Source organism: Natator depressus, chromosome 1 (genome assembly GCF_965152275.1).
Source record: "Natator depressus isolate rNatDep1 chromosome 1, rNatDep2.hap1, whole genome shotgun sequence".
NCBI lineage: Eukaryota > Metazoa > Chordata > Testudines > Cheloniidae > Natator > Natator depressus.
Genome location: NC_134234.1, coordinates 76,393,310 through 76,419,257, shown reverse-complemented (window position 1 = coordinate 76,419,257; position 25,948 = coordinate 76,393,310). Strand labels below are relative to the sequence as shown.

General features: G+C 37.3%; 1 protein-coding gene across 7 annotated transcripts in view; it reads left to right on the top strand.

The window, feature by feature from the left end:
• Positions 1-25,948, top strand: part of DACH1 (dachshund family transcription factor 1) — a 457,159-nt gene that overhangs the window by 209,801 nt on the left and 221,410 nt on the right. For 4 of the 7 annotated variants that reach the window (XM_074961884.1, XM_074961866.1, XM_074961859.1 and 1 more), the window contains exon 3: positions 16,719-16,880. In XM_074961884.1, the coding sequence (XP_074817985.1) occupies positions 16,719-16,880 (162 nt within the window). Of the gene's footprint in view, positions 1-11,240; positions 11,301-16,718; positions 16,881-25,948 lie in introns of all 7 variants that reach the window. The other 3 variants (XM_074961876.1, XM_074961849.1, XM_074961840.1) reach the window with 1 other exon arrangement.

Sequence of the window (25,948 nt, the reverse complement as noted above, 5' to 3'; positions counted from 1 at the left end):
TGAATTTAGGTGCCATTTGAAAGCCGTGTAAAAGATGCTCTGTGCATTTTTAGAACCAATGAGTGCACAGTTTATTTTCAACTACTGTCTCAAACCTTAGAGAAGTTTAGTTATAGTACTAATCCACCACTTGACAGAGGGGGATTTAGAACAAGTGCTAGTAACAATATTGGATACTTTTCTTTTTAATAGTTTTGTGCAAGCATTAAGTAATTTATCCTTATAACAAGGGGGAGTGATATAATTTCTACTTGAACATGGGGGAAACTGAGAGATCAAGTGACTTACCTGAGATAATACAGCAAGTCCAGTGGTCGTCTCAGTATTAGAGCACATGAATCTCTGCTTTAAAGTCATATTTTTGTCCCACTAGACTAGTCTACTTCTCAACAATTGAGGTAGGATTTTTCTGACACTTCATCAGGCGCTGCCCCGCCAATTCTTGTTTTTATCTGTTCTCAGATTCTTCTTGCTCCCAATTATGAGTTGTTATAATACAGAGAACAATTGTGTATTCTGTGCATAGTAGAAAAACAAAACCAAATAAACCTGTGCGAGTCATTTGGGTGTCAGTAAGCCCATGTGAGTGTAGTTACAGGACAATCAGATAGGTCTGGGGTAATGATTTTCTAGGATTTCATTTACTGAAGATAAATCAGAAGAAAATGGCATCCAGGAAAATAAGGCAGACCATCAGCTGCCTAACCCTGTGAGTGACCTAGAGGCATCTCTAAAGCTGCCAAAATAACTGTTTATGGAATCTGTCAAAAAGCCAAATGCTGCTGGAAAATATATCTTCCATGCTTTTCCATCTGGATCTAGTATCTGACGAGAAAAAGAGGTGAACATGTGGTACAGTGTTCTTGGGTAAATGGTGTCTTACAATCCACCATCAACTAAAAAAATATTGGCACTGCACTTAGGATTTGCCACTGTTAATACTTGTGCAAAGATACTAACACTAATAAAGGAATGATCTTTTGGCACACATCTAGGAAGCTTGTAACATAAACTTAGATCTGACAGTTTACTTTCTTGGTGTTACCTACTAGCCATCTGCAATTGCTGTAGGTACCACCTGTATGTGTGAGGGTTTTATTATTTTTATTTTATTGTATTTTTAAATTTGTTGTTATTACATCATTGAGTGTGAGTGGCTGATACTTTAATATTATTCACAGAGATAGTGATGTCATTGACATCTATTATATAAAAATGGTAGCTTCTCCAATTTGCTAAACACTTACATACATAATTTATTTAAAAGCTTGTGTATATTAATATCTCCTAGCTTCCTGTATATAATATAGCTCTCTATGAGGTAATCTTTTTTCTATAATGCAATCATCCTACAGTACATTCCTCATTTTATATCCTTAGATATGAGCATGTTAATTAGTTGTAGTTGAAAGGGCAAAACAAACAAAAAAACCCTCTATTTAATTTTGGACAAAATTTTGGTGCTGTGGGTACTTTCTTTTTAAGAAACATCTGAAAGCACAGAAAAGCTACTTGTCAAAATTCTGATACTTAAAACTTTGTGAACACAGAAGTTAATGGTACCATGTCACTTTCTAAATGTCTCCTTTGTAGGTTGGTAATTGAGAATGTCAGCGCTATATAGAGACAAAATTATAAACACACACTTTTCTGAGATGGAAGAGTTTTGGATTTGATTATGGTGCTATGTTTTGCAGAAACTAGGGATTCCACAGATGGTGCAGGGTTTTATGTAAAATATTGTTGTCTGCCAGCACAGAATCATACAGATTCATCCATCAGTCACAATAACTCCTACTGTTCTAAATACCACCTTATACTATACTGCCCATTGGTTACTGTGAAGCTTAGATTAAGCACAGCTTCTTGAAGAAATGCAGACCACAATTCCCTCTCAAGCTGTCATTACAATAGTAGCTCTGTTTTGCCAAACACAATAGTTTCACTCAGCCTTAGTGATCTGGATCATTTGATAAGCTGGATGCAAACAAACTATGTGTTTTTAAATGTCTTAATGTAAATGTGTATATCTAGGAACAAAGAACATAGGCTATACTTATGGAATGAGGGACTCTATCCTGGGAAGCAATGACTCTGAAAAAGATTTTGGGGTCATGGTGCATAGTGAGCTGAACATGACTTCCCAGTTTAACATGGTGGCCAAAAGGGCTAATGAAATCCTGGGGAATCTCAAGTAGGAGTAGAGGTTATTTAACTTCTATATTTGACACTGGTGCAGCCACTGCTGGAATACTGTGTCTAGTTCTGGGTTCCACAATTCAAAAAAGATATTGATAAATTGGAGGGGGTTTAGAGAAGAGCCACGAGAACAATTATAGGATCCTATATAACAATTCTATAGGATTAGAAAGCATGCCTTGTAGTGATAGACTTGAGCTCAATCCATTTCACTTAACAAACAGAACGGTAAGGGGTGACTTGATTACAGTCTGTAAATATCTACCTGGGGAACAAATATTTAACAATGAGTTCTTCAATATAGCAGAGAAAGGTATAACACGGTCCAGTGGCTGGAAGTTGATGGAAGACAAATTCAGGCTGGAAATAAGGCAAAGATTTTTAACAGTAAGAACAATTAACAAAGGGTCTTGGTGGATTTTACATCACTGAGAATTATTAAATTAAGATTCTATATTTTTCTAAAATACAGGCTCTAGGAATTATTTTGAGGAAGTCCTATACCCTGTATTGTACAGGAAGTCAGACTAGATTATTGTCCCTTATGGCCTTGGAATCTAGGATTTCATGGAGTCAATGAATCCATGAATCCAAGCTTGGAGCAGACATATTCCACGTGACCCATGTGTCCACTCAAAAGTCCCAATGAAGTTTGAATACTGCAAACGCACAATGAACTTCTTCAGTCATTGGCAGAAATGTGGCTAAATTTTATAGCATCTATTTTCAACTGTAAGTGCACCAAAAATTAAATTAAATGTTTCTATATTCTATCAAAAGCTAATTCTCATTCTTACAAAATGGCCACACATCATTACTGAACAGCTTAACTGTCCTAGTATAAACACCAATTCATAATAATAATTACAATAGACAGTCCACTCCTACTCTTTCTCCTGCTGTTATGCCTTCCTCTCCCTAAATGCCAGTGAGAAAGGTGGTTTTGCAGCATGTCCAGAAGGTTGGTGTCTGGGTTTTGGTGGATCACCTGGAGAAGCAAGTTCTAGCATCACAGGCCTTTAAAGGCAGTCCCTGCCCTTTAGAACTAAGGAGAATCCTGAGTAAGTACCTCCAGTGATCGCAGCGGTGGCAGCATCGTATGGGAGAGGGTCAGTCCCCGAGGCAACAATTGAATGTTTGTAGATTTAGAACCAACACCTTGAACTCTACTCAAAAGCTTATTGGCAACCATTGCAGATTATAAAACTACAGTGTACATGCTGCTTGTGAGATGTTCTGATTTATAAGCTGGTAGCAACATTTTTGCTTCATTTTCTGAATGGTCTCTTGTAGAGCAATCTAATCTATAAATCACAAAAGTGTGGGTAATTATGACAAGGTCCACATACCAATGAAACAGTAACTCACGCATATGCCTTGCCATTTGCAAGATGTGAAAGTTTATTGAAAAGATGCATGCACTCTCTCAAACAGGGTGCTGATATGGTCTTTGTCCTCTGTTCAGGTTGTTTCTTACAACTAAAACCTCTGTTTTCCTGATTCAGCCTCAGCCAGCCACTCCTGTTAAAAATCCCAAACTCTTACAGACATTGGGCAATCCATTTCATAACACCAGCCAGGTTGGTTGTGATGGAAATATTGGAATATAAGATTGCTTTGTACCCAAATATTATCATTACATATTTGTACCACTCTTAACCATGTGGTTGGTTCCTCACAGATCTGATAAAGGAGTCCCTGCTCTGAGCAGTGTACAACTTGGAAGTTAGACATGATATAACTAATGAGGGAAGCCACAAATGATGGGGATGGGTCAAGAGAGCTCATGCCCGATCATTGTCTCCAATGCGTATTGAAAGGGAGGAGGGAATAAAGTTGAATAATGAATAAATTTGAGAAAATCATGATCTGCTGATGGACAATTCACAAATAACGAAGGAGACAAAATGAATCAAATTATTTGTTGCAAATTATGCTCCCAGTTCCACTTGTAACTAATTGAGAGATTTTTCAAAACAGTGTATGTGCAAAATGTGTACTGTCATCAGACACTGCTGCCTTCACATTCTGGCCATTGTCTGATGCTACTAACTCAGGTGAGAAGTGCTGACATCAACTCTGTTCTGATGGCTTCTATTGTCTTCAGTATTGCTAGCAATGAATGTGTGATTTCTCAAAACTACACATGCATAGCATGGCATACTGGTAGTTTCCACTGCTGCCAAAAATGATCTTGTGCGCACCAATGTCCATATATTCAGCATGCTTTGTACTGGTCCATTTGTCCTTAGTGAGGTGGACCATTTCACACACAGTTATTGATTTCAAAGAGTATAATAGCTTTTTTGGCGTATTTATGATCTGTTATATAAACTTGAATTTAGTATAATATTGCACTTTTCCATAATGTCGAATGTTGTGACATGAATGCAGGAAGGAGTTAAAAATACTATTATAGGAAAAAGTTAGTTCACATCTACTATAACCGATATTCAGATGTTAATGACATGTATGCATTTTAAATACCAACATTTCCCACTGCACATTTTGGTTAAGGGTCTTCAAAATTTCATTCTATAGCGATGAAGCTGTTTTAAGTTACAAAATAAGAGCATTTGGAGATCTCGGCCTATAATCATTCTATATAGAATTCTTTTTGACATAAGAGGGAGTTTTTATGAAGCCTTTTATGATGGCAGGATCAGGTCCTCAGTCTAGAGCATATATAGAGAGAGAGCTGAGGTGTAATCCCTGACAATTGGTATTTATAACAAAAAATATAGCACTATGGTATGTCGCTAAGATTATTCAAATGTTGCACTATTCATCATGGCTTACTGCTACTTTTAGTATCATTATTCCTTACACTGCAGTCCAAACAAGCCAGTTTTACTAAAGTTCTAGGAGAAGATATATATATATGACGTGCACTTGGCTAGCTGCATCATACATTTTTTTAGGGGTCATTTGTTTTTTTTGTCTTCCTCTCATTCATTACTTACTGACCAATGCCAGAGCCAAGATAATGGGCTAGATGGGATTGGACTTTGGGCTTGAATTTGGTATTCTAGTTTGCAGATGGTAAATGGGCCAGTAGGATTTTGGACTTTAGTGTGCTGTTCCACTTTACAAAAATAAGGGTGCATAGATGGTCGAGGGTTGTCTGCAAGAAGCTACTATTTTGTCTGCCAGCATAGAACTACATAAAGTCAGTCAATATAACACCTACTGCTTTAAAAGTTCTATCTAGTCCAGTACCTTGCTTCTGGTACTGCTCTACACATAATAGATCAGCAGAAGGTTAAAAAACAGAGGATACCCAAAGCCATAATGCAGCCAATTTACAACTCTGTAAGTGAGTGCGGAAAAAAAATATCTCCTGACCCTTGCAGGAGATCAGTTTATGTTCTGAAGCATGAGATTTGACTACCCTTATATCATTGTTTTAACATGTGAACATATTGCCTTGAAACAATCAATAGTTTTTCTTGTTAAATGGAATTTTCCTATAATTAAAATGCTCAAGTGTATCTTGTGTATCAATACTGTAAACAGGGAGATACAAATAGTAAAGTATTGTAGCTGTAGAAATTGTCAGCATATTTTCAAGGTTCATGTCTTCTCTGGGAAGAATGATTTACTAAATACTTGCAACATTTTCTGAACTTCTTTTTGCAATTAAATTTGTAACTAAATGTTTATGGCTAGGTTTTCTACAACATTCAGTGTAACTGATCTTGAAATTATGTCAAACTCTATCGTATTTTCAGCTACACATAAATGTGACAGAAGAAGAATTGAGATGGTTCTTCAGTGATGGGTATTAATTTTTGCAGTATGTAGCCAACTTTTTATGCTGCTAATGAATAATCTTATACAGACTTCTTTTAAAAATCCCATTAAGTAGTAGTCTGCATTTTAGTTGACTGCTGAGGATGTACTAACATGTAGCTGTGATCACATCTCATCTTAGTTGGGCATGTAACTGTTTGCATCCCTTGCTAAATCCTTGCATCCTATGCTCTTTCCATGTACCCCTATTTATGAGTGAGTAATGCTGCTTTCCTTTGTTGGGAAGGGCAAGACCCTGAAGAACTTTTGCAGCTGACCGTCCTTATGCATGGTTTAACTAGAAATACTCTGTAACTTTCCTTAAAGACTAAAAAGTAGTTTTGACCCTGATTTTATGTTGTGTAGATGGGGGGGGGGGGCTGCTATTTCAGTGTGGAGCCCCATTGCATATAATGAGGCCAACTGCATGCTACAAAATCCAGGACTGGTATGTTGTGGTCCAGAGTTAAAATCCCAGCCCTAAGTCTACCAACATTTATGCAAATAAGTAATTTAAATTTAAATGTTACACATATGAGTAGCTCCATTACAGTCAATGGGACTACTCAAGTGAATAAAGTTACCCGCATACATTAAGTGTTTGTGGGATTGAGCCCATAAATTGTTGGGAGACATACTTCCACTGGGCCACCAGGCTGCCTCAGCGATATTTAGATATTAGTTAATCAAAGAACTGTGTACCATTACCCCAGGATCTGTGTCAAACTGTGGACTACGTTAAAAAAAACGACAAAAGCTCCTGGTGATTGAAAGATTGAGTATTTAGCTACATTACTGCTGTTACAGGCATGAACATGTCCTTTCAGTATTTTTGAATTGTAGCAACGTTACAATTAATTAATTATGTCCATCTAGCTAGAAATTAGACTAAAGTTAAAGAGTTTTATTAAATCCTTTTGATTTTTCTTGATCTCCTTGACTGTGTAAGTATAAATGAAATATATTTTTAAACTAGACTCAGTTAAAGAAAGTGCTGCAGTTAGTCAAATGTAAGAATGTTTTGTAATCAATAAAATTCATTGCATGTCAATAATTTCAGTTGTATCTCTATTATGATATTCATGTTTTTAACCAGTAGTAAAAGAAAGAATAGTACTATGAAATCATGAGAGAATGCACACAAAAAATCAGTGAGGAACTTCTGTTTGCAACATTTATGGAGAAGTTGTTCCCATAAGAAATTGTTTTGTTAAATAAAAGCTATTATTGTGCTCTAACAATGCAAATATAAAACAGAAAATTTGTCTATTAACATCACTGTGTCAATGTATAAACAGCACTTTATTTTTTTGGAAATTTTATAAAACATTTGGCTAAAGAGATTGTGGACCAGGGTTCAACACCTACAAAAAACATTTTTTATATTGTTCAAAGCTGATTTTTTTTTTTTAACAAAGGTTTTATCTGCACTTTTTCATCTGTTTAGAAGCATACATTTTTGGTTAAGAAATTGAAGACAATCTCTTTGTCTTTTTTCTAAGCTAGGGAGGTTGAGATAAAAAAGAATGCCTGCTTTAAAAGTCACACATGGCTGTAATTTAAGATTTTTTTTTTACTTCATTGTCCATAACAGTTGAAAGAAACCTTCAATGAAAGTTTATTAACTAGGCCAATGCCTGAGGCAATAAAGGTTCATTTATTACCAGTTTCTTGGCTGTTTTTCTTCTTCTATTTTTCAGTTAAACTCAGAGCGTAAGATAATACTTCACAAAATTAAACCTTTGACCTTCTGTAGAGTTAAGTCTCCTTTGATTAGATAAAGTAACAATTTATGGTCCGGCATGAGGTTGCACATGAAATGAATAATGCAACAGATTGAATGAGGACTGAGAATCTATTGCTTTTGAAGAGATGACTGTTGTTTAAGAAAAAAAATGTTCTCACTTAATTGTATTGTTTTGATTCTGTATGCACTTCAGCAGGATTTCAAACTGTTCTAAGAAAATTCAGTAACAATTAGGCCAACACATCTACGCTATATTGTTTAATTCTGCCAAAAATACTTTGAAATAAAATCAAGTTCACAGATTGCAAAAAAATGTTAAAGCTGAAAACCTTCAGTATTTATTATGGTATTGTAATTGATGATTTCCCCTTCTACTTTAAGAATACAAATCAATGAAATCACAAAACTGAACAATTTTTGGGAATAACTGCCCACTGATTCTTTAAATGGAATATACTACTGATGAGGGAATGAGGTTTTCACTTTATTTGCTGAATAATTTAATTTTTCTCTGAGTAGCTCCTATTTTTAACAAATGAACAGCAAGAGCTATATAAAGATCTCAGATCAAATAATGAAATCTTAACATTTCTATCAATTTTATTTAAAATATATATAAAGGCATGCTCTCCTGACTATTTTTAAGCAAAATTCCCTATATCCTTCTATAAGGATTTCTGGATGGGACCAAGATGGCCTTTAAAAGTGGTAACTGCTCACTTCTAAATTAAAATGATCTATTTCTCTATCGTAGTATTAATTGTTTGGACACTTGATGACTGAAAGCAAAAGGAGATTTGAAACCTTGAAGCCTAGTTGTTGACATTCAACTCTTTTCTGCCTTATTTGTTTGTTTTAAATGCATTAGCCATGCATCAAAATTCATAATGCAACTTAAATATAGTTACAGAAAAACTTGATTAGTTGTGGTTAAAAACATATGGCCTGATTCTCATCTCACTTACAGCAATTTTTTTAAGTCTGATGACTTCACTGAGTTACTTCAGTGTATACAAGTTGAGAATTGGCCTAAAATTTGTAGAATTTTAATAATTGATTGAATTACTCTAAACACTTGCTGTGGAAATTTAAGTAAGATACTAATTATTAACCTTTTAGTCATCGTTTCTCTCTAATTACTACAGCAGTCATTTTTTAACTGTTTGAAAACCGATTGGATGAGCAGTAAGAAATGTAAATCCAACGGGGAATGTATAGTTATAGAGTCTGATGGAGAATTCCTTGATCACTCAGAAATTGTAGTTATGGGATTTTGGGTGTGCAAAGACTGTTGGCTTAGGTTGGACTGATCCATAACGTTTAACAAAAATAAGAAGTGTGGATTACTCTTAAATTCCAACCAACTGCCTAAATAATTTGAAGTGAAAAAAAAACTTCTGCTAAGATTTAATGTATTTTAACAGAACATTTGAGTACAATCTAAGGCTTCCCATTCTGCAACCTGTTCTGTGTAGTCAGACTGTTGTCCTAGTGTGGATCCCCCATTGTTTTAAGTGTCTTCCATCACAGAACATAAGAGCCTAAGTTTCTGATCATGCTTTATTCAAAATCAGTGGAAAAATTCCCATGCTCTTCAGTTGGGATTGGGATAATAGGTCACTTGGTACGTCTACACAGTGAGTGGCAGTGTGTCTCAGAGCCAGAGTTAATAGATTCGGGCTTGCAGGTTTGTGCTACAGCGCTGTGTAGACATTGGGACTGACTAGAATTCAGGCTCAAAATTCAGAGCCCAAGCTCCAGCTCAAGCCACAATGTCTACACAGCTGTTTTTAGCGTTGTAGCACAAGCCCTGAGAGGCCAAGTCTGTTGACCCAGGCTCTGAGGCTTGTTGTTATGGGCTGCTGCTCACTGTGTAGATGTATCCTTAGAGCCTCAACCTGCACCACTGAAGTCAATGGGAGCTTTGCCATTAACTACAGTAAGCTCAGGATCAAGCCCATAGACTTAAGTCCTGCATTTCCTCCTGAGGCAAAACTACCACTGTGCCTGACTACCGCCTACATGATCAAGTCCAAAATTAGGTCAAGAAAAGACATTAATTATTTTCAAGTCAGTGCAGCTGAAATAAACTTAAAGAAAAAGGATTAAGTATTAATTTGAAATACTGAAAAGGCTTCTATCAGAACTTAGAAAAGATTTGGATTTCTTCCCACAAGATAGATAAAATATTTCTGTATGCTGAAATGAACTTTCCAGCAAATAGAGGAAATGAAATGTAACACCAGCCAGTGACAATTTTTTTTTAGCTTTTTACTTGTTCTGTGTTGCCCAAGGTGAGATGGCATGAAAATGCTAAAAAAACAAAACCAAACCCTACAAAAATTGGATGTAAACTAAAAAACAAACAAACCACAAACCCCCAAAAGAAACCTTTTGAATTAGCAGATTGAAAGGGTCATGTAATAAAGAAGCAGGGCCAGCTCCAGGCACCAGTGAACCCAGCAGGTGCCTAGGGTGGCAAATGTAAAGGGGTGGCAGGAGGTTGGGCTCGGCGGCAATTCGGCAGGGGGGACGTGACATTTCTTCGGTTGCCGGTGGCAATTTGGCGGCCGCACCATTATTCCGCCTCCGTGTTCGGTGGGCAGGATTCCTCCTCCCCGTTCGGCGGGTGGAGCCAGCCCTGTAAAGAAGAGACACCAACAATTACACAATTCGTTTACCTGTCTTGTATAACAGAAACAGTATTTCAGGTTTTCCCAGTATGATTCTGTAAACGTCCATAAACAAATCTGTATTGCTGTGCTGTATGTCCGTTTGAGTCAGTTGTCAGTTATTACTTTACGGCTTGACTCTTGAATCCTTAGTCACCCAAACGGTATTGCCACTAGGAGTCCCACTGAGTTTGCTGGAAGTATGTGTGCGAGGACTACTCAGATGAATACGAGTATACTGAATGTGCGGTATGCCCAAGCAACAGCGTGTGTATATGTGTATACATACAGTCCTCGTATTTTTTTACTGATTTGATTGGTTAATAACTGCTCACATTGCCAAAACTAGAATTTGGATAAATCCTTCCTAAGCAGGTAGGAGCACATGTGGGAGGGCAGTAGCTTGCGTCAGACATCATCACTGGTATCAACGTGGATACTCTTGAATAAACTTGCCAGCACAGTTGCCAACCTTCACGCGGTAAATAAGTACCCCAACTTTCACAATAAGCCAAAAATCAGGCTAATCCCATTTCAAAACAAGGCCAAAACAAGCCAATCCATAAGAACCCCAATACTTTATGTGACTAGATACCCCCGGCATGCAGTCTAGGACTGTGGTGGGCCCTCTGTGCACCCATGACTCCCTCCCCCCCTTGTCCCTCCTTGCCCCTTGCCCCTGCTTGCCGGGAGCCAATCAAAAAAAGAAGCAACAAACTACAACAAGCAACAAGCTACAAGCCGAACAAGCTAAAAGCCAAAAACTAGCCAACAACCAACTCACAAGCCAGTTAAACCAAACAAGCCCAATTTCTGCATTTTTTTCACAGGTTTGGGATGTCTGCTTGCCAGCACAGTGGGCTGTTCTCCTGAGCATCTTGCTAGAGAAGGTAAACTGCATTTCCAAGGTCTCCTGCCAGGAAGAAGTGATTCTGAAGGCTTTGGCTTGGTTCATTCATTTCTGGCCCTGGAGTCCAACATGTAGTAGGCCAAAATCTGGTCTCGTTTACACCCATGAAACTCTGCTGACTTCTGTGGAGTTGCCTGGGTGTAAACGAGACCAGAATTTGGCAGGAAAATGCTGCTGATTATATTTGGTAAAAGCACTAAAAAGCACGTTGGTTAAGATATTGAACAGCTACAAAGACCCAGCAGGCCAAAGCGGCCGAGCTGTTGCACAGCACACCAAACCCCTAAAGCCCCAAGTACTGACAAATGCTGAGCACCAGACTGTGGAATATGCTGTGACTCCATGGCTTCCTTTTTAGTGAGCTGAAAATTGAGCTTTCACTAAGTGATACTTTTCCTTTTCACCCAATTACAAAACATGTCTCTTGCAACCTGGTACCAATCCTGCACGTCAAATGCATCCTTTCCAGCTCTGTGCTTGAATTTTGAAAAAAAAAAAAAAAAAAAAGATGTACTCCGATAATGCGCCCTGTAAAACCTTAGTGACTGTCTGAATTGTTCCATAACCTTTGCTTATAAGAGCCATATGCCAAATATGACTATTTAAATTTCTGCACCTTCCCTTTTTGTCCAGTCCTGTGAATTGCTGTTCTAAACCAGCTAGGAACACTGAGGGAGATTATAATGTGTTCCCCCAGAAACCAGGAATTGGCAATTATTTCTTCCAAGGATGGTCTAATTAGTTAATAATACAAATAAACATTGCAGCTAATTTCTCAGTTTCCAGCCCTCTTTACCCCACTTAGGTAAGAGATTTTCCAAATAGCCTTGGCATCAGTATGGATTAAAAATTAAAATTGCATTTAAATTTATTATTATGTTTTTAAAACACATTGCATAATTATGACAGCAATTACAAACTGTGTAATTATTGGAATGTATCTCTTTCCAAACATGTTTATTTTAAAATATGTATGATTGCAAGAACATAATATTGTACTGATGATCACCATTTGAGTGGCAGAAAGGAGAAGGGCTTTGTAGAAAGAGATCATTCACAGTGTTTCTTTTGGTGGTCTGCTTCTAGCCGAAGTTAAGTCATGAGTTCCTACTGAGGCTTGCAGAGCTTTCAATTGAGTTATAATTCAAGCTCACACAGCTCTTACACGACACCTTGAACAGACTTTTGCAGATGAGTCTATAGGAACTGTCAGTAGCAAGGAGATTACTTCAGGACTATGATTGTTGAATTGAACTTTACTTTTTGATGTTTTGCTTTTTGAATTAAGTTGTTGGACAAGATTAATTGCACACAGTGAGAGCTTTAAATGAATAGCTGTGTAAAGCATTAAACTTCTAAGTATGTCTCATGGGAAAAAAAGCTAGAAGGTTTAAATGAATAAATGTGTTTAATGCATAAAATGTCTAGGCTAATTTTTTAATTCCTTTACTAACATCTTTTATTGAAAAAACCATACTTTATTCATCCATCTTAGTTATATTGCTGTGGTTGTGGTAATTTAATATTCCTGCTCCTTGCTAATCTTCTGGTTCAACAGAAGTAAACAATAGGTTTCATAAATTAAAAATACGCTCTTCAAAACATGCTTCTAAAGATAAAAAACAAGGCTGTAAACATTTATGACTGAAACAAACTAGATTGTTCAAATCCTGCCATGATGTATCATGTATATCAATATGGCACTGATATCAGTTAGAATGCAAACAAGGTTTTAAATGATGTCCCCCTTCATTTCAGCTGGAGAATCCGCTTTACACCATCTGCCTATCAGATGGTTAGGAAGCAGGACTGCGTATTAATGCCACATGTTCGATTTTCCTCCCTCTTGTAATGGTTAGATTCATATTGCTAATAGCTGTGCATGAGCACTGTCGATGAAATTTGTGTGACGGTGGAGTGATGAGATGGTTATAAAGCTGCCTGTCTTACAGAATAATCAGCAGGAAGAATGCCAGACATAAACAGCTTATCAATTTTAGAATATTAATGATACCTACCATGGACTGGAGTCTACTGAGTATTTTGACATGTTTCTTTAACTTTTCAAACAAATATTAACAGAGAGTAAAGTAACTTATCTGAGCTATTGAATATCCAATATAGTTCTTTTCCATTTTAAATTGCCTTTAAAGGTGACATTTGGTCATCTAATTTTCAGAGATGCAGTTTGCATAATGAAAAATGCGAAAGTACAATACTGTACTATTACTTTAATCTCTGCATGGCTAGGAAATTCCCAGGCAGCTTGATGTAAGAGAGTAGTGATACTCAATAGTGTTTAGTTTGGTGGGGGGTGAGGAGAGTTAAACTACAATTTAAGACATTTCTTGACTCAGCTTGAATCATATTTTCAGAGTTTCAAACAGTGGAATAGTAGCTGCTATTTTGCGGAATTGTACTCTCTGCCCTTTACAGTACATTTGAGAGTCCTCTCTGGAGAGGACTTGAGATAAATAGGGCCCTCTGTTGGGGAGAGACCTTGTCTTGTAACTGTGGTCAGAATATATCATGCTGCAGATGGCTGGCTCAGGATCTTGCATGCCACTTATGTTCCATATTGTGGTTATGAAAGGTGTGGAGAACAGAATGACAGCACAGGAGTAGTTGTGCTAGCGTGGAATTACTTAGGGGACAGACTATGCTGCAGTCTTGAGCACTGTCCCCAACTTAGTGGATTCCCCCCCCCCATCTGAATCCTGTGCATTCATCTGCATTAACCTGTTATTTCAGGGTTTACATGGGTGAAATGAATTTGACTCGGTAGCAGGTTCATGCTTTAAATTAGCAAGGTGTTCCTGTTTCAGTCAGCTGTGCAATTATGTAAGAGAGAGAATAAATATAGGAGTTCAATTCCTATCTTTATTATTTTTTTTTCCTTTTTAAGAGAAAAATATTACCACAAGCAGAGTTTTGGTAATGGCAGTTTAACAGCTCAACAGCATGTGTTTGAGATTTCTAGTCCTCATACAAAAGCCTTGGCCAACTCTAGAGAATAGCATTGGAAGAGAATAGGGTTGCATATTGGGGTATTCCGATGCAAAAGAAAGTTTACATTCATTAGGTATGCTGTATTTGGACATTTCTGGTAAAGGACCATTCTTTAAAGACGCTAGCTATAGCTTGACAATGGTATTAAGAAAAAGGAAGTATAGGATACTGTGCTGTATAACAAACACAGGATACAAATGTAAGTTCAGAGATGCATCATCCCTTTTTTCTGGCTTAATTTAGGAACCCCTAACCAAATCTGCATAATGCATATCATCATATCCTTCCCCTAAGATAAAAATATCATTGAAAAGCATCTATGTTATTGTATTAGTCAGATCTGAATATGCAAGCTTCATAATAGTAGTAAATATTAAAATAGGTTTATGTCTGTTCACCTTGTTCTTTGATATTTGACTTTTGAACTCTTTCCTACTGCCTAAATAGCAATTTTGTAACTAACATTAGTATAACTGTACAGAAAGTAATTATGGTGTAATTTGTAATTCCAGCAACACTTGGAGGCATTAAAGGTTTGTCAGGAAATTAGGGCTAGCCACAATCTGGCCCTCAGTTACATTCAGTGGAATAAGAGTTAAGGCAATCTAGAGCCCTAGACACAGTATGACACAGGGCACTCATGGTCCTGGCTCCCATTATGTCCCCATCCCCAAATCTGAAGAGGCAGGGGAAGCGACATGGGATCACTTCCTCTCTCATTCCAGCAGATCCAGCAGGCTCCCGCTTGGCCTATTAACCCAGGTGTGGCGATAGGGGTTCCCTTCTTCCCACTTCTCAGAAACAGCAGTGGTGGCAGCAGGGGGTTCTCCAATATTTACTTCAGCAGGCAGGGGTTATCTGCTTGCTTGGGCAGGTAGGCTGGGCTTCTACTGCACTCTTCTCCTCTGGCCACACAGATCCCTCCGCTGGGGTGGTGGTGCTGCCCCCTGACCCTCCCGCCCAGAGTAGTGAGTTGTAGAGTTAACTACCTTTTGAGGTGTGTGAAGCAGTTCACACCTCAGAGAAATAGTTTAAGGCTGTCTGCAGATTCAGGCAAACATCACTGTACTAGTTAAACTTGGATGCTTTTCTTTGCATCCAGGAGGGCTAGAAACTTACTTAAAAAGAACAACTGAGATTTTGCCCTCATCACTTGTTTCCAGGTGCTGGGACGCTAAGCCCAACCCTGTAGTACCTTTGCTTTGCTAAGGGGGAGTAAGACCCCCATCTCTGCCTATTAGATCCAGGGTGGGGTTGGGAGGAACCACATACATGGAGAGGGGTAAGGAGTGGACAGATCTGTGCCTCCCACCACTCTCCAAAACACTGCACAGAAGAAGAGGGTTGTTGCAAAAGAACTGTGAGCATACTGCCATTGGTAGAGGCTGTGGCAAAATTCTCCCTTTGCAGAAGCAAGAGGGGAACAGGAGAGGAACTGTGAGTCTGTGAGTTAAAATTTCTCCCCTTGGCTTCTCATGGCTTGATGCAGCTACACACTGCCCCATACTCAGGGCACTGGATGAAGGCTGAATGTAGTGTGATGAAAGCAAATTGGGCAGTTCTACCAATCATTCTTGACAGGAGGCTCATCACCAGTATCAGTACCAGCTCATTATTACAATATAGTGTTTCACAAATATAGCTGAATGCAGAGATTTAGTCTGGAGATGGAGAATTTGTGATAGGAGGTGTAGAACTTGGGTTGTAGGAGGGTGGTTGGGAATTAAAGGAGTTACACACTTTGTGTGTGGTATCTCTGGAAGAGGCCTTGAGGTCTGAGCCTGCTTGTAGGATTGTAAATAATTATATAGATATATTTTCCCTATGATCTACATAGCTAACCTTTCCTTTAAGAAAGCTATGGCTGTTTTAATATGACCCATTTATACTGCTAGAGTAATTTGGAATTTTATGTGAGCTCAGGGAGAGTGGCTTAATTGTGAATATAACTTATTAGTCATGTATATGCTATTCAAACTGTATGGCCCTGATTTTTAGCTTGTCCTCCAATGTTTCAAGTGTAGTTTTGCATCCACAGTTTATTGTAGGTATATTTATTTACACCCACATTTGCACTTAAATACATGGTTTGCTGGCAAAGCTAGGCTTCTAAATGAGCATGTTTGTAGCTGCAGTTGTATTCTGACTAAAGCAATTAGAGACCAATTTTGTGAATTCACGTGTATATAAGTAACTATTTACACAGTATGCTATGCATTTTACATTAAAAAGTAAACAATTTCCCAAGCAAATAAGGATGAATATTATTCAGTATTATTGTCTGCTAATTATGTAGTAAATGATGAAGGAAGAGTAACAGTTTCAAGCCCTACACTAATGAAGAGTCATAGTATAATGTATATTAAGTTTCATTCATATTTCTTTGTAGGTCTGACAGCAGCAGCTGCAGCAGCAGCAGCTGCTACCAATGCAGCCATAGCAGAAGCAATGAAAGTGAAAAAAATCAAATTAGAAGCTATGTCCAACTATCATGCCAGTAATAACCAACATGGAGCAGAATCTGAAAATGGAGATCTGAATTCAAGTGTTGGTAAGTTTCGGAAGTCAACATTACATACATACATGCCAGTAATGTATCATATCTTACTTCAATGATACCCTCCCCCCTCCCCCCTCCTCGGAGCATTAAACCTTCTTTGATTTTGGAAAGAACTGGCACATTTGCAGGCCACTTTTGTAGCTGACCTTTACAGGAGCATTCAGCATTGTTGTTACTATTATAAGAACACCCTTTCCTTTGTAGGATGCTACTTCAGACCCCAGTTAATATTTTCCATGAAAGAAAGCAGTTTGATTGCTAAGAGTTCATTTTTCAAAGTACAGGTATGGTGACAGATGAAAGTGTCAGAGGGAAATTTAACCATGTCTCCTACTCACTCTATTGGGTATTGACTTTAGGTAATTCAGAACAGTTGCTTGGAAGCAAAATATTTCACAAATTCAGGAGCCCTGTGACAAAAGGAAAACATACATACACAATAAATTATTACCATGCTTTACAATTACTCTCCTATTTTAATAAACACATTTTTAAAATGTTGTTTATTGCGTTTTTTTCTGTTTCTTAAACAATTATCAACAACTCCTGTTCTTTCAAAAAAGGAATTCTTCCAATACATTATATGCATTTCTCTGGCGAGTTTGCTTTGATAAAACACACTTCAAAGCTAGACTAACTTTTTTTGTTGACTAAATCGTATGCATGTCTCTGCAATAAAATGGTTTGTTATACCTTTTTATTGGACTGACTCCCTTTATCACGCTGAGACAGTACTAACAAGATAACTCAGCAGTAGTAATTCAGTGACTAAAATGTGCGTTCAGAATACTGTACTCAGGATAAGCATATATAGAAATAAAATGGCTCTCAATGGTTCAGTACATTCCTTTCCCCTCCCCGTATTCTTCATACCTTTTGAGATTACTCTTAAGGATAAATAGGTGTCTATTTTCCTTCACTAACTATAAATAAAAGTGGCTGCTAACCGGATCAAGAGTTTTTTGAAGAGCCTAGGGAAGCCCACAAGAGCCAATGGGCTAGACTTTTCTCCCATCTCCAGCCAATGGGAAGGTGGTGGACCCGAGGCGGGAGCATCCAGCTGTGCATGCTTTCTCATATCCCCTCTTTCTGCACGGCATACTTCCACTGCAGATGGATCAAAGCTCACTCCCTGTTGATTTCAGGGGAGGGGCATTTCTTTCATTAAAAATAAAAGTAGGTGACTACTCTTTCTGTATATTTCTGCATGTACTTATAGTCTACGTATATAAATATAGATAGAATGTGGACTGGAGGACCAAAACACTCTGGCCATGTTTTTTTTTTAAACAACAAGAACAAACTGTATACTTGAAAATTCCTAGCAAGAGAGTGCCAGTTTTTTAAAATAAAGAACTGCTCTAGGACTAGAGAAAAACCACCACAGCACTTTGGAAAGCTTTTCCAGTGACAGTGAAGAAGGAGGCTCCAACTAGTGTGCTAGCCACTGAAATACCAGCAATTACCAAAACTGTAAGGAGGGGAAAAAACAACCTGTCTTCTTGGCAGGATGTCAGGGGTGAGTAAGAGGAAGGCAGTAACAGAAATCTGAGAGCCGGGGAGATGCAACAGTGAACTGGGGAGAGCAGGTGGCCCTCAGAGAAGCAGAGGAAAAATGGGGCAGTGAGGAAGAATGTGAGGGTAGCATTACCAGCTGGCAGGATGAAGAGGCAGTAACAGATGTAGAAACATGTGTGGATCTTGAATGCAGGACTCAGATGCATTCATTATATGAAGTAATACGTTCAAATATTATGCTATGGGATTAATCCTGTTTAGCAGTTCTAGAGACAAAGTTCTTGTATGCCTATGGCACTGTAAAAGTTAGTAATAGTGAACAAAGTAAACAGAGTACATCTTCTCTCGGACAACAGTTGAGGAGACGATTCTGGATTTAAAAAATGAATTTTTATACCTAAAACCTAGCAAATATGGAAGCAAAATTTATAGACTTTTAGTATGATAATCAAAAGTGATCAATTCATAAGTACAGTCAAGTTATTTCTGTAGTAAATATGTACTACTATATATATAAAGCAGAGGTGGCCAAACTTACTGATCCTCCCAGATGCATATGATAATCTTCAGAAGTTCGAGAGACGGGCACATCTCCTCGAGGCTTCTGCCCTGCTGCAAAGTGGTGGGGCTCGGTGCTACAGCCCCGCGGGAGGCGCCTGCCAGTGCTTAGGGTTTCAGCAAGATGTGTGGGTTACACTTGCTAGCCACTCAGCATTACCTAAGTACTGAATAAAACTCTTCCTCAACCTTGTTGCAATGAATAGTAACATTCTAATTTCTCCCATGTATTCAAGAAAATCTCTGTGAGTGCATTATGCCTGTTTGGGTTATACTATCATCTGCTATATTATAATTGCTCAGGGCCTCTTGGTTCAGGACTGTGTTTACTGTTTAGCATGGCTTACCTAGTGTATAGCATCATATACACTTACGGATGTATAGAAATAAAAACTAATAATTATACTAGATCAATCAGTTACAGATAAAAAAAATCTCTAACTAGGTCATCAGAATAAACCATAATGGCTTAAAAATAGCCATTATACTCTTGTGTCAGTGATAGTTGCACTGGCCTGATGGATGCTCCTAGATGGATGCTATGCTAAGAAATATCAAGCAGGCTTTGACAGAACTATTATAACTACTGAGGGAAACTTTTAGAGGCACAAATGGAAGGCAGTAGCCTAACTCAGATTGACTGTCAGTGGGAATTAGGTGCCTAGTTGCCATGTGTGCCTTTGAAAATCTCCCCCATTATAACCAGAACCTGTATTTTAAAATGTTATCATTACATATCCAGTCAATATTTTGTTTATCTAGACATCTGGAACTAATTAAGAGTATTAGATACATACAGTATTAGTGAGTTACAATATATATGGTTGAACTTGCATTTTAAACATATTATTGAGGGCGGGGAGGGGAAGGGATAAAAGATGAATAAAAATAATTTGATCACAGTCTACATTTTAAGTGTATGTGATGCATCTGACTAAACACATATAAAAGCAAGAAAATTCAGGGTTAAAGCACTAAACAAAGTACCTTATTCCATTATATTGTGCTATTATAGCATATTTATTATACATGGATTCTCAGGCTCCTACAGTACCTATGCAAAGTAAGCAAAATGAAGCATGAAGTCCCAATTTGAATTGTTAGTTTTAGTTTGTAATTGTCTTGCTTTTTTGGTTTTAATCAGACACTTTATATGACTTATAAAAGTCATTTTTGTGGCTGAATATTTTTCAGTTATCCACAGCACTACACAAATTTATTAACTGGTCCTTTGAAACAATGGCCAAAAGGCTAACAAGTAAAAAATTAAAGGAAGTCAATGATACTAATAAGTAATTATTTTATATCCTTCAGTTTTACATGGTAACCTTGAGCTTGCATCCTCCCACCAGAATTGTCATTTTAGGAGAAAAAATAAGGAACCATGGAGGAATCAAAGTGAGGTATTAGCACACTGAGTAAAATATATGGCAGCTACGCCTTTCTCCCCCATCCACAATCAATTGGATTCTTTTAGTTTAATATTTACTTGCTAAGATGAGATGCTAGTCTGCATGGTGATAAACAGTCTGCTACTGGCATCTGAAGGTGACCTGTCAGTTCATATGGACAAATCTCCTGCTTACTGAAATGTACAAAATAAATCATTAAAGCAGGCAGGTGCTCATTCCCAGATTTAAATCACCATAGATTTATGATTTGAATTAATGCTTCATTTGGTCATAGAAATAGATGCTGAGACAAATGATATGCAGTGGTTGGAGTTTCCATACTGTAGCCATCCTAATATTGATTACTGAGATGTCTTTGCAATCTCTTGTTTATATCAAGTACTGTCTTGTGACAGGGTGGCTGATATGAGCTACATTGCAGATAAGAAGGAAAAATGTCCTGGATTCTTTTTAGTGGCAACTCTAGACACAACATGCAGGCCAGATAATTTTTTGTTTGTTTGTTTAAAGAACTATCTATGTAAACCGGCATTCAAAACTCTACTGCTTCTAGGATTATGCTCTTATAAATGCAGGATTAAAAGAAGAAAATTTACAAGGTCAAACGTTAAATTGACTTGACATGGTTTTTTTTCTGTTTGTTTGCTATATTAACATATCTTCTGTTATTATGATCAGTAATAATTTTATTTTAATGCAAGTAAATTATGTACAGATTCTGTATTTGAGTTTTATACTCCAAAAATATAAGTACAGTAAGCATCTCAATTGTTTCACTGTTTTTAAACACTTACTGTGCTTACTGTAATACTTCATTAACAAAGAGGAGCAAAAGGAATGAAATTTTTACAGGTAAATACATTTTAAATCATTCCTCTGAGCTAGCCTCCAATTACTGTAAATTAATAGGAAAAGTCCCTGTAATTTTGCTTCCCTTAACATTTTATATGCTTAAAATACTATGTACACAGTTTAAGGAATACTCCAAGGATTTGAGAGGACCTTTGCCACTAGCTAATATCTGACTCATGGAACTTGTAAACAGCTATCAACAATAGTAAATTGCTTTCTTAGTAGGAAATGAGTTCATATCTATTCAAAAAGTGATCTCAAAACAGATGTCCCAAGAAAATGTCATTGTTTAAACTATATCATACCAAAAAACCTGCTATTATTTCTTTAAGGAAATGAAGCAATCATAAAGACTTTGGTGTTTTCTGTTTCTAAACACAATTAGGAAATACAAGACAGTATTTTACACTTAGCTAGCACAATAATCCATAAACAACCACAAAATATGTTGAAAAGTAAGAGGGGCTCTCGACATTTTAGGCTTCCTTTTTATCCATATTAGCTTACAACATTTAAACTCTGAGACACATGTAAGGAAAGCCAAGATCTGTTGCCTGAAATTAACAGTTGCCTTGCTTAACATTATCCCTTCCCTTCTCCAAAAAGGGTGGAAAAGACATTGAGATGAAATTATTTTTCTCTAGTGACCTCTCCCAATAATAGAACTGTGTAAAATGCGGTCATTTCCTTTCTCTAAACACACGTCTATTCTGAAGGAAAGAATTACTTTTATGGTTTCAGGAAAAAGTCTTGGAGACCTTGAGAAAGCAAATAAAAGGAAACAGAGAATGCAGGCCACTGAGCACAGCTCTGCAGTTGCACATCTGATTCTCTGCCTTGGCAATGTTAATGAACCTCAAATCCTCTCTATAATTAGATGAGGGAATTGCTTATATTTTCAAACAGATGATGCTGCTATAATGAAACGATTGACAGGGAACTTAAGAGTGTCTACAGTAGTCATTTGGTTTCTGATTTTTTTTTTTTAAGTTTAAAAAGAAGATTGGCTGTAGACACAGGTCCTGGGAGAGGTAGTAATTTACAAAGAATGCTATGACAGGTGTCTTTGTACAGTGAGGAAATAAAATGGAAGAGAGAGGAATGATGGGCAGGTATAGCAATTTTTGGGGGAGGAGGTGTCCTATGCTTATTCTGCTTGGGTTCTTTAAAAGGGGCCGAGACTCAAGAGATGGATCCGGATTGAGTGCACAGCTGTAACTGCTGATGAGCTAATTGCTCCTTATCTCTCAGCCCCATTCATCTTCATTTTTTACCAATTACCGAGAATTATCTGTGTTCTCAGTTGGATATGAGAGTTAATCCTTTTTGGTTAAGCTGGCAGTACTGTGAGCAGATTCCAAATTGTAGGGTGAAAAAGCCAGAGCAAGCTTGTTCTAAAGCTGTCTCCAGTTCAATGACAGTATCACTAGTTCATAAGAATTTTTCTATTTCTTAACAGTTTAAACACTGAAAGATTTTTTTTCCTTTTTACATTTTTATTAATATATATATTTTCTGCTGTGTTTAGTGTAAGCCTTAAATACATTTCCCAGGTGGACAGAAGTTTAAATGATTTCTAAAAACTATACATTTGCAAAGTTGAAAACCTGACAAATACAATTTCAGAAAGAAAATATCTCCCATAGTGTTGCAATGTGTAATATGTGATACATAAGAATCACCCTATACTCTAAAGTTTTAGGAACAGGACCATACCTATAAAATTGCTTCAGTGCCATAGGATATCATGAGTGCTTGGCAATGATATGTCTCTACTTCTGTAAACCTCTTTGATGAAAAGTGCTGTCTAGGTGCTACCAAAGGGATAGTCATATAGCCCTAAGGACATACATTAGATGTTGAACACATCACATTTCAAGTTAAAAGGAATGCTTTCATAAAGCTGTTCCCTGGGAATGCACAGAGGTACCAGAAACAGATCATTTGGTGGCAGCCAGGCCACTAGACATTGTCTTTTGTCTTAAAAGGCAATACTGTGGAAAAAATGAATTGTCATATTGAATGTCAAGCCTTAAAAGGAGTGTTAATCTGCTCGTGCAGGACATTCAAAATAGTCATGGGTTTCCTAATATTTCAGGATCTGCTTCCTGTGCCTTTCACTATGACTCTTGAAGTTGCTAAACAAGACAGACAGTCTGATGTGTTAAACTTAACAGCAATTAGCAAATTTATGAAAGGATTAGCAGAGCCTCAGTGCTTTCACACTGGACAGTCAATAATATTAAAAAGGGGAGACCCTTAAGTACTTAATGCCAGCAGTTGGGATTTCGTGAAAGAAGACATGAACGAGTTAATAGTTCTTGCCCAAAGCTGTGACACAGAAGGGACAAAATTGTGGCTGAGACACAATGAAAATAGAAATAAACAGCAACCCTGTGTTGAAAACAGTTGATGAAAATTTCATAGTGTCACCCAGAAGACTATTTACAAGTCAACTTTGCATTTTAAGCTTTGTTCTTATTCTGTATCCGTAAATATATATCAGTCCTCAAAGAGCACGTGTACCTGTGTGGGTTACTGTAAGTGGTAACATGTTTCAAAAGATGTAGAAGCAGAAGCCACTAAATGAAAATTGTTGTCTTCCTCTACCACACAGCTGTCCTTAGTTCATTTAAAAATACCCCGGGAGTGAGTAAAAATATTTTGAAGACGTGTCGTTTCTTGCCAATAAGAAAAAAAAAGTAATTTATATTGTTGAATTGTATTTGTATTATTTCTAACTCCATCCAAAGACTCTATAAATAATTAGGTAATTTTCATTTTGCACATTTTCACTATACATTTCCTATTGTTACAGCAATTTTAGTCATTTCCCTATTTATAAAGAAGCTTGGAATCATCATTTGAAAATGTTAAACTACCAACTTGCTTTTGCTTCAATATTATTTATTGCCACTAATGACTGGATAATTAAGTAAACATGAACAACAAGGAGTCTGGTGGCTCCTTAAAGATTAACAGATTTATTTGGGCATAACCGTTTGTGGGTAAAACACCACTTCTTCAGATGCATGGAGATCTTTTGAGCATGCCGTATTAAGAAATTTAAGTTGAATAATTGTATTTGCTAAATCTTCCTATAGTTTGTGATCATGGTTCACAAAACTGAGGTAGGAAATGTATCTGAAATAATAAGACACTAAACCGCATGATTATTAGTTTCCAGAAAATAACATGTATTTTTAGGGTAGGTGACCAATGATGAATTAGCGTCATAAAAATATACTTCTCTTGTGAGTTTGAGACTTGTAAACATGCTACACATATATGTCCAAAAACTATAATTTAAATATAATACTGAAGAAATATAGAATTAAAGTATTCTTTCATAAATAGCAAAATGAGCAGAAATATCTTTTTACATGATTAAAAACGTAATATCAAATAAAACTACACACTTTCTCCTTGCTGAGTGCCATGACCAAAATGGTGCTGAATAAAACACATAGCTTCTGACTGGGCTTGAAGGCGACTTTATTAAGCATAAAACTCCAGCATCTTAATTAAATCTGCATAGCCTCAGCATACCTAAAGGCACCCCAGTGCTTGTCTAACCAGGGAATGGTCACTGAAACAACAATTCTTCCCAGCTGCCCTAAGTGAATGGAAAGAATCGGATACTATGGCAAGAATACCACAGATCTGTTCCCAGTTATAAGACCTGTTCCCACCAGGGATGTCATTGGTATCTTGCTCTATCCCTTTTTCCTAGTCCAAGCTTGGAATTTGGGATTCACTTCTCAGATAATCAATGTTATGACAAATCAGGATAGCTAGATGTCTTGTCTCTGATCAGAATCTAAAATAACTACTTATATGTAGACAAGCATTCAGTAGTAATGCCCACTTATATGCACAGAATAAGGCAAACAACAACAAAAAAAACCTGAGTAGAAATGGGCAATTTTACACAGTGGGAAAAGTTCCTTCCTATTTCCATATATGCTCTGCAACCCAGTGATGATCAAAAAGCCCAGTCTTTCCCTTGTCGCATGTCTCTATATAAAACCAATCAACCAATCCCAATTCTAATGGTCCTAAATCCAAGCAGGCAAACCCACAGATGAGAAATAAGATGGAATGTAGTGAGATTGAAGATCTTCTCTTTTTGACAGTTCATCATGTGTACAATCCAAATACACCTCTGATCACACTGCCCTCTGGGTTAGTCTTGTGAGGAGGTCAACTTTAAATTTGCCAGTTGTACACTCATGTAGAGCCTGACAAATCAGCCCATGCCTGATGTGCAGCCAGAATGAGACTCTCTCCAAGTACCGGAGATCCCTGGGAGGATCACAGCAACATAGTCCTGTAGCATGATGCCTGTATTTGGAATCAGCCTTTGTTCCAGATGACTGGAAGGTACTAATGCAGTGCCGATTTTTTAAAAAGGGATCTGGAGCAGATCCTGGCAATTACAGACCAGTGAGGGAGGCATATTGGTAGAAACTGAAGTAAAGAACAGAATTATCAGTCACATAGATAAGCACTATTTGTTGGGGAAGAGTCAACATGGCATTTGTAAAGGGAATTCATGCCTCACTAATCTTAATGAATTCTTCGAGGGAGTTAGCAAGCACATGGATTAGGATGATCCAGTCAATATAATGTACTTGGATTTTCAGAAAGCCTTTGACAAGGTTCCTCACCAACGTCTCTTAAGGAAACTAAGTAGCCATGAGATAACAGGGAAGGTCC